Consider the following 13892-nt stretch of genomic DNA (forward strand, 5'->3'; position numbering starts at 1 on the left):
CTTGATTAAGCTGCTGGCCTTGCTGAGGGAGTGTGAGGTACAAATGGAGTCAATAGAAGGGAGGTTGGTTTGTGTGATGGTACGCTGCAATTTCTAGCGGTCTTGGATGGAGCTGTTCCCAACCAGGCTGTGATGCATCCTGAAAAAATGCTTTCTATGGTGCATCTGTAGAAGTTGGTGAGAGTTGTAGGGGACATACCAAACTTCCGAAGCCTTCTCAGGAAGTAGAGGCATCGTTGCGCTTTCTTGGTCGTTGCTTCAATATTGGTGGTCCGGGAGACATTGTTGGTGAACCATTATAACCTTCGAATAATTGTAGCATGGTGGCATAGTGGTAGAGCTACTCCCTTACAGTGCCAGAGACCTGGGTCCGATTCTGACTACAGGTGCTGTCTGTACGGAGTTTGTACGTTCACCTTGTAACCTGCGTGGATTTTCTCCGAGATCTGCAGTTTCCTTCCACACTCCAAGACGTACAGGTTTGTAGGTTAATTGACTTGACATAAATGTAAAATTGTCCCTAGTGTGTGTAGGGTAGTGTTAATGTGCAGGGATTGCTGGTCGGTGCCACAAACTAAAAAAACGAAACAAAAGAAGGAGAAGAGTTGAAGTGCGAGATGATGATATAATCGTGTTCCTTGTATCAGATTGCACAACAAATTACTGCAGAGTGAGCGCATTTTGACCGCTGTCAGAAAAGTAGGCATTGATCCGATAGTTGCATAATCACGCACCTCGACCTTCGATGTGCAATAGCTATTAAGCGTCACTTATGCTAACCTGCAGTCCGCATGCATTGCTCTCTGCCAATATGTGGTTAACTTTCTTTGAATGGGCATCATTAATTCCATCTTCTTCAGAGATAATTTTGGCAAAATTCAAAATATTTGTGGCTCCAATTTATAAGGATCCTGATGCATTAAAAAAGTGCATGCCATGGTATTTTTGACAGATATTTGCAAAGTAATCTACCCACTTGACTGAGGTTGGAATTGGGTCTGAAGTGGATGGTAAATTTAGGTGGCCCTTTACTGAAGTCCAGAGCCGCCCATGCTGTTCCTTGCTGAGGATCAGGAAGAAATAATTCTCCATGAAGCCAACAGATACAGATATCCTGCTGAGAGCCTTTTAGATTCAGATTCAGATTCAACTTTAATTGTCATTGTCAGTGTACAGTACAGAGACAACAAAATGCAGTTAGCATCTCCCTGGAAGAGCGACATAGAATATGATTTCAATAAATAAATCCGTTGACGTTTATTTCTTCACCTTTGAGGTCCATCCTGCACCCTACGTCCTCTGCTTGTTCTTCTAATCATATCATATTGTACTGCTAAATAATTCTGCACTGGTGTCTAATTTCATGTAGAGTTCAAAAGTTACAAAGGAACCCAGAAAGTTACAAAATAACACGTTTTTGTAGTACTGTTGTGCATGGTATAAGTTGTTGAAAGTGAAGAGGATATCTTAGTCATTCTCGAGGACATAAATGTTAGAAAGGGTCTACACGGCGGCAGGCGCGGGCACACCGCGACGCCCTGTGTCTCCCTTTCAAGGGAGATGCTAAAAATGCATTTCGTTGTCTCTGTACTGTACACTGACAATGACAATAAATTGAATCATTTCATTTTTCATCATTTCAATAGTCCACTTAGAAACCAACGAACCTCAGCAAAACTTATTTTACTGCAATGAACAACTTCAGATGATTTTCTGAAATACCTTAGACTAAATGAGAAAGAAAATGTTTACTGAATTAATACTAATCAGATTTTTTATTTCCTTTGGCATTATGTTTAATTTGGTATTGTGGTCAAACATCACAATCGATTGCAACTGATTGCAAGGTTAATTATTTAATCATTGATTGCAAGAGGCAGAAGGGTGATAACAAGCTGGTTGATCATTTATCCTACCCTGCTCACCACCTGCTGTTAATGCAATCAATCAGCCAAGTCCTTCACAATTTGGTCAAATTGATTGGTGTATTAAGCCCATCTTGCTGAAGGACATGGCATCGTGCGTCCAGAGTACATGCCGAAAAAAAGAGGCACAGAAAAACATGCCAAAATCTTGCCACTCTCAATACTATTTCCAAGCATTGTTCAGCTGGACAAATATTAATTTATCATTTGAGAGAGGGTCGTAGGCTCAAAGAGATTGCTCGTGTTTCAACTGGTGCTCGGAGACTTAATGGGATCTGGAATCAATGTTGAGGTCTCACTGAGACTCTCTTTGAAATACTGCTACCTCTGTTGCACATTTTTTGGCCATGACAGAGACCTGATAGGGAAACTACTGGAGAGGATTCTTATGGATAAAATTTACTTGCATTTGCATGGGTTGTTTTGGATTGTCAGTATGGGTTTGCATAAGGTTTACATGTCTTGTGAATTTGATTTGAGATATTTAAGGATGTGATGAAGCTTGAGTGAAGGGCGTTGGATGTTGTGAATGTGGACTTTAATATGGCATTCAACAAGATCCTTCATTATAGGCTGATCCAAATGATTAAGATGCATGTGATCCACAGTAAAATAGCTTTGGACTTGGCTTGGCTGTAGCAGAGGGTAGCGATCAAGGGATGTTATTCTGACTGGAGGTCCAAGACCCGCAGTGATCCCTAGGAATTGATGCTAGAAACACTGTTGTTTGTGATATAATGACTTTGGATGAAAATGTAGCTATGTTGATTAGTATGTTTATAGAAAACACAAAAATTAATGGATATTGGTATTGATTTATTATTGGTATGGTAAGATATAGTGAAAAGCTTTGTTCCCATGCTAAAATATTTCCAGCGAAATCATGTCTTATGTAAGGGCAATCAAGCCATACAAAAGAGAAAAACAACCAGACAGAATAATAGTGGCAGCATTACACCGTTACAGTTACAGTACAGTATGGTGCAAGGTCCACAATGAGAAAGATTGGAAGATCATGTCTATGCCCTAGTTTATGGGAGCACCCAGGGGCGGATTAACCATTAAGCAGACTAAGCACGTGTTTAGGGCACCAGGGCCAAAGGGGGCACCACAAAGTTGGGAAAAGGGTGAAAAGAAAAAAAAACGAATGAAGATTTGTAAATAATTCCGTATCTCCACTTTTTATGTAATTGTTGAAAGTTAGAAACGGAAATGAGGAGACGAAAGGTGTCACTGAAATAGCAGACAGATTCTCTTGTCTGACAGTTGTTCCTAATGCCACCCAACAAGGTGCTAATTCCCAATTATCAGAAAGTGAAAGATACTCAAAGACTTGTCAGACACTCATTGATGCTTATCCAGATGACATGAACAACACTTTGTCTACAGAGCTTCAGCAGTTCCATTCATATGTTCTTCATAAGTTTAAAACAACCAAGAAAACATCTTTCACTCACATGGAACTTCACAACACAATTACAGAAGACAAACTAGAGAGTGCCTTTCCAAATGTTGAAATTGCCTTAAGAATATTTTTAACATTAATGGTCACCAACTGCACAACAGAGAGGTCTTTCTCACAACTGAAACGTGTAAAAAACCCAAATAGATCAGTTATGCTTCAAGAAAGACTCGACTCACTGTGTATATTAATAATTCAAGCAGACATTCTGAGAAGTATTAATTTCGAGGATGTTATCAGTGATTTTGGGAAAATGAAATGTAGAAAAATGCCTTTCAGGTCATGAATATTGGAACTTTGATACATTTAACTAGTGAAATATTAAAATAGATGTATTGCATTTTTGTAGAACTTTATGTAGCCCAAGCTTGGCTTAGTTTGTACAGTATATTGTGTTATCATATGAATACATTTTTGGACTGCTGCAACCTGCATATCTGGTCAGACATGTCAACAACTAAAATGGACTGGATCAGTGTGGAAAGGAGGGGGGCACCAAGATTGGTCAGTGCTTAGGGCACCAGTGAGCCTTAATCCGCCCCTGGGAGCACCATTCAGTAGACTGATAACAGCAAGGAGGAAGCTGTTCCTGAGTCTGGCAGCATGTTTTTTTCTATCTTCTGCCCAATGGGGAAGGGGAAAAGATAGAATGATCAGGTGAAAACTGTCCCTGATTATGAGGCTGTTTCCCTGAGGGAACATGGTATAGATAAAGTTGATCGGGCAAGTTTCATAGTTTAACTACACCAAGTGGGACCCGTTGGGTCCTGTTCCCTCAGATTGCAGAGGGGTTGGGACAGCCTGCGGCATGAAACACACACTAACCACCCCTCACACACACACTAACCACCCCCCACGAACACACTAACCCACCCCCCCTTGATATTATATTAATATTATTCATTTTCTCCTTTTACCCCATCCCCGCCCTATCCACTCATGAATAGCCCCCAACTCACAGGCATGTCTAGAGAGGGTGGGAGAGGGGGGTAGAGAGAGAGGGGGGTAAAGGAGGGGGGAGGAGTGGGGGAAAGAGGGAGGTAAGGGAAAGAGGGGAGGGAAAGGGGGGGAGGTATTTGAGTCTTTCCAAATCAACAGATTTTTTTTTTAAAGCAGTCAAACATCTGTCAATATTTGCGGAGCAAATAACCGCAAACTTGTGCAGGCCACAAGGAGTAGAGCCAGTGTGACATCATCAGCGAGACTATCTCATTTATTTTCCAAGTTCTTTGAAACTTTTGAAAATGTTCATAAATTACTCAAGAAATAACGCATTAAATTTTCAGGTAAGGTGATTTTTTACATCACGGCAACAATCTCTATCAGAATAAGATTTCACCATTAGTGTGTCGTGTTTTCGAGGAGATGTGAAACGCACAGGAACATTGCACAAATACACACACATCCAAGATCAGTTTTATAAGTATAGAGATATTATTCACAAATCCGCCAACAGTCTGTCTTGTCCCTTTCCTTCTTTTAGCTTTTTAGTATGTTAAATATATGTTTTAGTGTTCTTTAGCTTGTTTTATGTGGGGGGTGAGATTGGGAGAAACTTTTTTTAACTTACCTCGACGGAGATGTGACTTTTTCCGTCTGCACTGCGGCCAAACATCGTGGAGTTGGCTGCCTCTGCTGGGGACCGACTTCGGGGAGCTCCAACCGCCAGTGCCTGTGGACCGACATCGCGGAGCAGCCGATCCCTTTGCCAGGGATTGACCTCGGAAGCTCCAACCGCGGGATCCTGCGGACAACATCACGGAGCTCACGGTCCCTTGTTAGGAACCGACTTCGGGAGCTCCAAGCCGCGGGAGCTTTGACCGTCCCGACCCGGGAGCTTCGACCGTCCTAACCTGGCACTTCGATTGCTTCGACAGCGGATGGTTTGACTTCCTCAACCGCGGGAGAAGAGGGAAGAAGATTAGACTTTATTGCTTTCCATCACAGTGAGGACCGTGGGGAATCTGCTGTGGTGGATGTTTATTTTTACTTTAATTTAGTTGTGTGTCTTGTTGCTTATTTTAGTATGGCTGTATGCTAATCGAGTTTCACTGCACCTTACTTGGTCCATGCAGCAATAAACACACCTTGAAACCTTGAATATAAATTCCAGAACTGCTTTGGGTGGTGTGGATCAGGGAGTAATGATGGTAATGTGAGCTATGTCCATACAATGGTCATCCAGCTCCTCTGATTATTAGTTAGTTAACTGCTTCACCATTCCTGACATTATGGAAAAGGCATTTTATTTTAAATGACTTTGAAATCCAAATGACAAGTTGGATAAAATGGACAGACAGTGCCTCTTAGTGACTTACTGCAGAATTGTTTCCGTTCACACTACAGCACCAGTACATTTGTTACAACAACTTTTTCATATATGTCTTTGAAAGAGAGGCAATTTAGCGTCATTGGAATCTTATTCTAAGTTCATGTTTTACTTTAATATAAAGTATATTTCATTGTATTCTCAGATTTTATGAATATCTAGGGAATTTTCATACTCCCAAAAACTGTGAACTCTCCCAAGTTATCAGGAATACTGAATGCATTTCCTTGCTGATTATAACAACAGACAAAAAGCCGTAGTGAGTCTTGAAATAGTGATTGGACGAACAATAAATTATTAACATCAAATTACTCCAAGTCTTTAAATCAAAAATAAAATAATTTTATTCTAAATTCTACTTCTGAGTTCATTTGCACAAGTTTAAATATAAAACCTGACCAATCTACTCAAGAAATCTGCTAAAATTGACAGTCTAAATGTAATTCCAGTATCTGCAATGGTATCCTGTCAGGATTAATAATAGTGCCGCACCAAAGGGCCTGTCCAACTTAGACTATTTTTTAGGCAACTACAGGCGTAGGCGGTTGCCACATGGTTGCTGGGGTGTTGCCTCTACGGTCTCCTCAGTCACCACCCGATTGTCGCAAATACCCGATTCGCCTAAACCTCCACGGTATAACTCATGAATAGTCTCGCTGTGTTACACATTTTTAATTTGTGCGGTCCAAGGATCACATCCATTAAGAAGAATAGTTTGCACACCTCGTTGCTTTTATCTGACCGAAAAATAGCATTCACGGATCGAGGGCGGCCCGCAGAGGTGACAGCGGAACCTCCGGTCGGTCCTCGAAGAAAGGGAACTAAATCAAAGAGTCATAGCGTCTTTCTGGTCACCGCTGGATTTTCAACCTGTTAGAAACATTTCGGAGACAGTCGGCGACAGTGTGTTTGACACCAATGAGCATAGCTTGACTTCTCCTGATGTAGGTGCTGTCGTAGTTGTTGCCAGGTGACGTAGGTTGTCGTTGGTGCTGACCGTTTTTTTTGTCATTAAAGTAATGATTCTATTTCAAATTTTATGTCGAGGGGGGGTCCAGTCGCCGATTTTTCAGCAACCTGCTACGACTGAGTCACTGGTAGTCGCCTAAAAATAGCCTAAGTGGGACAGGCCCTTAAGAGCAGTCACGGTATAACATCAGTGTGATATTTGTCCCGAGTCTGGTGTTACACTATGATTGATACAAGTGTAATATTGTGACTGTCCAAGGATCACATCCAGTTAAGCAATGCATGCTACCTGATCCTAGTGTTGCACGCTGCTCTATTCTGGTATTACAAAACTCAATGATGCTGATATTGTGTGAGTGTGTAATGTCACTGATCCTCGTGTAATGCTCTTATGTTACATCCCATCTGACACTTGCATTACACTTATTATCCTGGTATTACACTACCCTGATCCCGGTGCAGGACTTTGGCTGATTGTAAGATAGACACAAAAAGCTAGAATAACTCAGCGGGCCAGGCAGTATCTCTGGAGAGAAGGAATGGGTGACATTTCGGGTCGAGACCCTTGCTCAGATGAAGAAGGATCTCCAGCTTTTTGTGTCTACAGTTTAAACCAGCATCTGCAGTTCCTTCCTACACACTTTGTCTGATCCTGTTGCCCCTCTCCCTCTCCCTCAAAACAGCTGACTCAATCTACCTTAAATCAAGATAAATCGAAGAGAAAGTGCACAGGCTAGTGTTGGATACTAACAAGCCAGCTCAGGCGAGCGAATGCGTCTCAATAGAGCAGGCGAAAATCTAAATATACCACAGGGAAGCAATTTTAATTAAACAGTAAAGCATTACCGCTTAAACTATCAACGCAGCCCAACGCTGCCACGAGGCCAGGCTAGTGAAATATGATTTCTACTCAATGTGTATCGCTTTTGCACCATCGTAAAGTTGAAATATCGTAAGTCGAAGCATCGTAAGTCGAGGAGCATCTGTACTCTGTAATCACCAGAGGGCACGCTTACAGACAGATCCCAGATCTGACACAACAGCGTGCGTTCGTGTTGCATGTGCTGTTGATGCCATGCACGAGTGATTCACCTGTCATCTAACTACAGCCACCTTATGCGCATCGATTGTATGCTATATTTTGCCAATTCCTGGCAAAACAAAACATTTCAGTAACGTCTGGTGTTGTTCGGTCGGTTTGGCATGTGCAAATATTGGATAAACCTGCAAAAGAGAAGACTGTGCAGCTGTAACAAGCAATGGGATGCAAAATAGACGGGGGTTAATCCCGTCAGTGGTGACTCAACGAAGGCCTTCTGTACTTTATACCGTGGGGAATTCTCAATTGGCCGTGGAGGTGAGAGTGACTTAACTCAGCATGCTTCCACAAAAGTGCACAATAAGGTCACACTAACTAAAGGTGCAAACAGCATTAGTGCATTCTTCGTGATATCTCCTGCGAAATATGACAAAATTGCGGCATCCTCGTATGTGTACCATACGATTAAACACGGACTCAGCTACAACAGCACTGCCTGTCTTGCTCAGATCAACGATGCTTTGTTTAATGACTCAAATGTTGTGAAGAAGATGCACTTGGGAAGAACGAAAGGTGAAATGATTACAATAAATGTTTTAGGTCCAAAGATTGTTCAGGATATTATGCATGATCTGCCCCCGACCGAAAACGGTGAGCCTGCGGAGCCCGCGTATTTCTCAGTTGCCACCGATGCCTCAAACAAGGGAGATAGAAAAATGTTTATGGGGTTCATGAGATATTTCTCACTGTCTGATGGAGTGCAGTATAGGTTACTTGACTTTTATGAAGACAGTGATGAAACTGCAAATGGCATACATCAAGCTCTGATGAGCTGCCTGGAAAAGTATGAATTGAATATTAGACACGTCACAGTCTATGCAGCAAATAATGCCAATTTTGGAAAACACTACTCAGTTTACCAGTTATTGAACAGTGCCAACAATCGCATTCTGAAAGCTAATTACCCAGCTCACATAGCTCATAACGCCTGCAAGTACGCGTCAGTGGATATTGAGACAATTGATCGAAAAGTCTACAGCCACTTCTCCAATATCTGCTTCCCGAAGAGAGGAACTACGTTCATTTGTTGTCTTTGTTGACATTGAGTGGCGTTAAATTCTGTGTCATGTTTGCACACAATGGCTCTCTCTTCATCCAGCTGTCGTAGCAGGCCAGCTCTTACGTCATACTTCAGTTCCCTTGAGACCTGTCCTGTGGCACTGAAGAGGATTTTTGAGGATGAAGTAAAAACTGGAGCTACTGAAATTTATCTGTGCTTGTTCCACAACTGTGTGTTTTTGACCAACTCTTAAAAAAAGCTGGAGGAAACACAGAACTGCATCACATAGGTTTACAAGGAAGTCCGAAAGTTCAAAATGAAGATGCTTCAGCGGATACAGGACAGATTTTTTGGATACAAGACCAAGCAAATGATGGACAAACAAGTGCCAGCACAAAGGTCCAAGCAGCAACGGGGCTTTATGAAGTTCTATTACTCTGTCATTACATACATTGACAAGTGGTTTGATTTCTCACCAGAAAATGTAATGATGAAACTGAAACCGATCGGCCTCTATGAGGAGCTATCCTATACTGACCTGGAGCAGGTGGTGACTGCCCTCAAGTGACAGAGACGGTCAATATGAACCAACTCCATGAAGTTTTGTGCTAGCCGGGAGGAATACAGAAAGCCAGACAGGATACCACAAAATCCACCAGTGAGAAGTGGGTGGCAGTTTTCCAAAACATAGTGAAAGCCAACTTGATCAACATGTTCAGGATTGTCTCATTTGTCCTCAGTGCGTCAGGCTCAAATGCCTTTGTAGAGAGGATTGTCTCTCTGGTGACCAGACTCAAGAAACAGATGCAGCACAGAGCTGATCTAAAATGAACTTCAAATATTTGTGAACTGTGACTGGTCATGTAAGGACTTGTCTCTGGCTGTACAAAAGGACAAAGGACTGCTTGAATCAGTCAAGGGCAGCAAGTCTTGACTGATTCAAGCAGTCCTTTGTCCTTTTGACAGACCCCCCCCCCCCCCCCCGTCTGACCCATTGGAGGGTGGGGAGGTGTCCGTCTCCCTGTCTGACCCCGGATTTGCACAGCCGAATGCTGCATAGGAATGTAATGCTGAGGCTCTATAAGGCACTGGTCAGACCATGTTTGGAATATTGAGAGCAGTTTTGGGCCTTATATCAGTAGATGGATGTGCTAGCATTGGAGAGGATCTACAGGTTAATGAGAATAATCCCAGAAATGAGTGGGTTAACATATGATGAGCATTTGATAGCACTGGCCCTGTACTCGCTGGAGTTTAGAAGGATTGGTGGGCACCTTATTGAAACTTACTGAATAGTGAAAGGCCTAGTTAGAGGTGATGTAGAGGATGTTTCCAATAGTGGGAGAGTCTGGGATAGGGTTGCCAACTGTCCCAGGACATCCTGTATATTGGGCTAAATTTGTTTGTCCCATACAGGACCACCCTTGTCCCGTATCTGACTGCTACTACACCGGTCGAGGGGACTGTCCGGTCAATCAATCAAATACTTTATTGTCATTCAAAAATACACCAACAAATGCAAGTCTGAACGAAATTTTGTTGCATCTGGCTCACCGTGCAACGTAAAATAACAAAAGGATAAAATAGATAAAAAGATTAAATAGATTAAAAGATAAAATAGATAATAGTGGCGGCACATTATATGGAATTCAAGAGTCTGATGGCTCAGGGGAAGAAGCTGTTGCAAAACCTGGCCGTTCTGCTCCTTATACTGCGATATCTTTTGCCCGATAGCACCAGAGTGAACAGTCCATGATGGAGATTTGTGGGGTCTTTTATAATGCCGTTGGCCTTGGACCAGCAACGTTTGTACGCAATGTCCCGGATTGAAGGAAGAGAAGTCCCGATGATTTTTTCAGCCATCCTCACCACTCTCTGCACGGACTTCCAGTCGGAGGCTTTGCAGTCCCCAAACCAGACAGAGATGCAGCTGGTCAAAATGCTCTCTATGGTGCCCCTGTAGAAAGTGGTGAGGATGGGATGGGAGAGGTGAGCTCTTCTCATCCGGTGCAGAAAGTGCAAACGCTGCTGCGCTCTCTTAACTAGTGATGCGATGTTTTGTGACCAGGTCAGACTGTTTGTGATCTGCACCACCAGGAACTTAGTGCTACTGACCAACTCCACATCAATGTCATTAATGTGTTGTGGTGTGTGACTGTGCCGGTTTCTCCTGAAGTCAACGATGACCTCCTTTGTTTTGTCAACATTCAGGATCATATTGTTCGTGTTGCACCAGTCCACCAGTTGTTTCACCTTCTCCCTGTAAGCCAGTTCATTGTCGTCCCGGATAAGGCCCACCACTGTTGTGTCATCTGGTTACTTCATGATGTGGTTTGTACTAAACCTGGCACAAGAGTCGTGGGTCATCAGGGTAAACAGCGGTGGACTCAGGACACAGCCCTGAGGGGAGCCAGTGCTCAGAGAGATGATGTTGGAGGTGTTGTTTCCAACCCGCACTGACTGGGGTCTGTCAGTGAGGAAGTTCAGTAGTCAGGGGGTGCTGAGGCCCAATGAACCCAATTTGCTTACCAAGTGCTGAGGGATGATTGTATTGAACGCTGAACTAAAGCCCACGAACAGCATTCGTACATGTGTGTTCTTCTCCTGTAGATGTTCCAGGCTCAGATGGAGTACGGAGGATATGGCGTGCTCTGTGGAGCGGTTTGGCCTGTAAGCAAACTGGAACGGGTCAAGTGTGGAGGGAAGTCTGGAGGTAATATGGTCCCTGACCAGCCTCTCGAAGCACTTTATCATTATGGGAGTGAGTGCTACAGGGCGGTAATCGTTGAGACATGTTATTGCGGATTTGTCTGGGACTGGTATGATGGTGGCAGTCTTGAAACACGATGGGATGACAGCCTGGTTCAGCGAGGTGTTGAAGATGTCAGTAAGGACATGTGCCAGCTGATCAGCACATTCCCTGAGCACTCGCCCTGGAATGTTATCAGGGCCTGCCGCCTTCCGTGTGTTCACTCCTTTTAGGGTCCTCCGGACCTCCACTGTATCAAGACTGCCTGTTCATCATAGTGAGGAATACCTTTTCTCGCAGGTGTGTTGAATGCCTCGAACCATCCAATATATTTATTGAGTTCATTGAGGAAATTTATGTTGGCTTCACAGGGTGGTGGAGCAGTCTTATAGTCCGTGATGGTTTTTATTCCTGCCACATGCATCGCGTCTGGCCCTGCCTCACCCATCCCGACATAGTGCAGCCCATGATGTGCAGCAGCAGCGCCTCGCCCGCGGCCCCGTCGGTCGGCAGCCCAGCCAGCTGTTTGTCCTTCGGACCTTCGTTTACCGCCAACACCACCACCCTTCCTTCTCATGGCTGATCATCGGTTCATGAGTTGGCGGGGTGCTGGACTTGCGTGTGACGTTGTGCGCCGGGGCCAAAACTCCTCAGCTGGCCCACCGGCTGGGCTTTGTGTGCACCCCCTCACTCAGGCCAACTCTTCGTTCACCCAGCCATGGCCGAGTCGGTCAACGAATTGCCATCGGGAATTTTTCCCTTTACTTTGACATTTTGTCACTTATTTGGGAGTGAGAAAGTTGACAACCCTAGTCTGGGACCAGAATAAAAGGGCATCCCTTTAGGAACGAGCTGAGGAGGAATTTATTTAGTAATGGTGACAAATCTGTTGAATTAATTGCCACAAAAGGCTGTAGAGGCCGTCAATGTATATTTTAAGGCAGAGATAGATGCATTCTTGATTAGTACAGGTGTTGGGGGGAGTTAGGATGGAGAGATTGAATGGCCAGGTAGACTCGATGGGCTGAATGGCCTCATTCTGCTCCTATCACCTGTGACCATGTGATTGTGACGCAGCTTCGCTCACAATCCACCATTGTTCAATCAGCTGATCCGAGACAATCGGGGCCTCGCGTCGCTGCAGCTGCCCGAGCCACTGCCTGTGCTTGAACGCATTTACAAAATAACGCCCGGCCCGCGCGCCCGCCCGCCCGTTGTGTCCCCGCGGCCCCTCCCCCTCCTCCTCGCGCTGTTGATGCGCCGCTCGGGGCGGGCGGGTGCGGGTGCGCGCGCATGGTGGCCGCGTGGGGTCCTGAGCAGCGCGCGGCGCGTTGAGTGAGACGGACGGCCGGAGGGAGGGAGCAATGGAGGAGCAGAGGCGGCGCCGGCGGTGGCCGCGGACATCGGCCCAGTGACCGATCCACCCACTCACTCAGCTCAACTCAGCGGCGGCGCTCGGCTGCCCGGCAACATGATGCCCGGGGAATCGCGCTCGCAGGCGGTCGACACCGGGCCCGGCTCCGGGGACTCGGGTTCCGGCTCGGGCCCCGGACCCTGTGGGAACTGCCAGAGCTTGCAGCAGGTAGAGGGGCCGAGCGGGCGGAGGGGGTCGGGCTGGGCACGGAGTGGGTGGAGGTCGGGCGGGGCTGCTGTGGTGTGAACCCACTGTCTTCATTCGCATCGCCTGCCCTTCAGGTCCGGTCACAGCACCTTCATCAGTTCAATCCTATGATCATTCTGAAGAATGGTCCCGCCTGTCCATCTCCCTCCACAGATGCTGCCTGACCCGCTGAGATCCTCCAGCACTTTGTGTTTTGCTCATCTGTCGCTGTCCGCCCACTCTAGCAGGTTGTTTTGGTACTTGGTGCGGCATTTTACAACGTCGTCACCCTATGTACAAACATTTTATTTTCTACACGGGGTCATTCATGTCGAGTAGGTGACCCAGTGGACCAAGGTGGACGTGAATAGGCGACGTATCCTAGTTTCGGGACCCTTCTTCAGACTAAAACCCCATAACGACCAGGTCCGCCAGAGATTCTGCCTGGCCCACTGAATTGCTCCAGCACTTTGTGCTCTCTACAGTCCTGAACTACTATCTACCTCATTGGAGACCCTTGGACTATCTTTGATTGGACTTTACTGGCTTTATCTTGCATTAAACATTATGCACATTACAGTACACAAAGCTGAAGGAACTCAGCGGGTGCAGCAGCATCTATGGAGCGAAGGATAAAGGCAACGTTTCGGGCCAAAACCCTTCTTCACACTTCGCTACATAGATGCTGCTGCACCCGCTGAGTTCCTCCAGCTTTTTTGTGTACCTTCGATTTTCCAGCATATGCAGTTCCTTCTTATG

At 45.1% G+C, this 13892-nt stretch overlaps 1 protein-coding gene across 1 annotated transcript in view; it reads left to right on the forward strand.

Moving 5' to 3' along the window:
* The first annotated feature begins 12799 nt into the window (after window positions 1-12799).
* ice1 (KIAA0947-like (H. sapiens)) overlaps window positions 12800-13892 on the forward strand; it is a 37086-nt gene continuing 35993 nt past the window's right edge. Inside the window, exon 1 of the mRNA XM_055659106.1 lies at window positions 12800-13115. Within this exon, the coding sequence (XP_055515081.1) occupies window positions 13005-13115 (111 nt within the window). The 5' untranslated portion in view covers window positions 12800-13004. The remainder of the gene's footprint in view (window positions 13116-13892) is intronic.

This window comes from Leucoraja erinacea, chromosome 2 (assembly GCF_028641065.1).
Source record: "Leucoraja erinacea ecotype New England chromosome 2, Leri_hhj_1, whole genome shotgun sequence".
NCBI lineage: Eukaryota > Metazoa > Chordata > Chondrichthyes > Rajiformes > Rajidae > Leucoraja > Leucoraja erinaceus.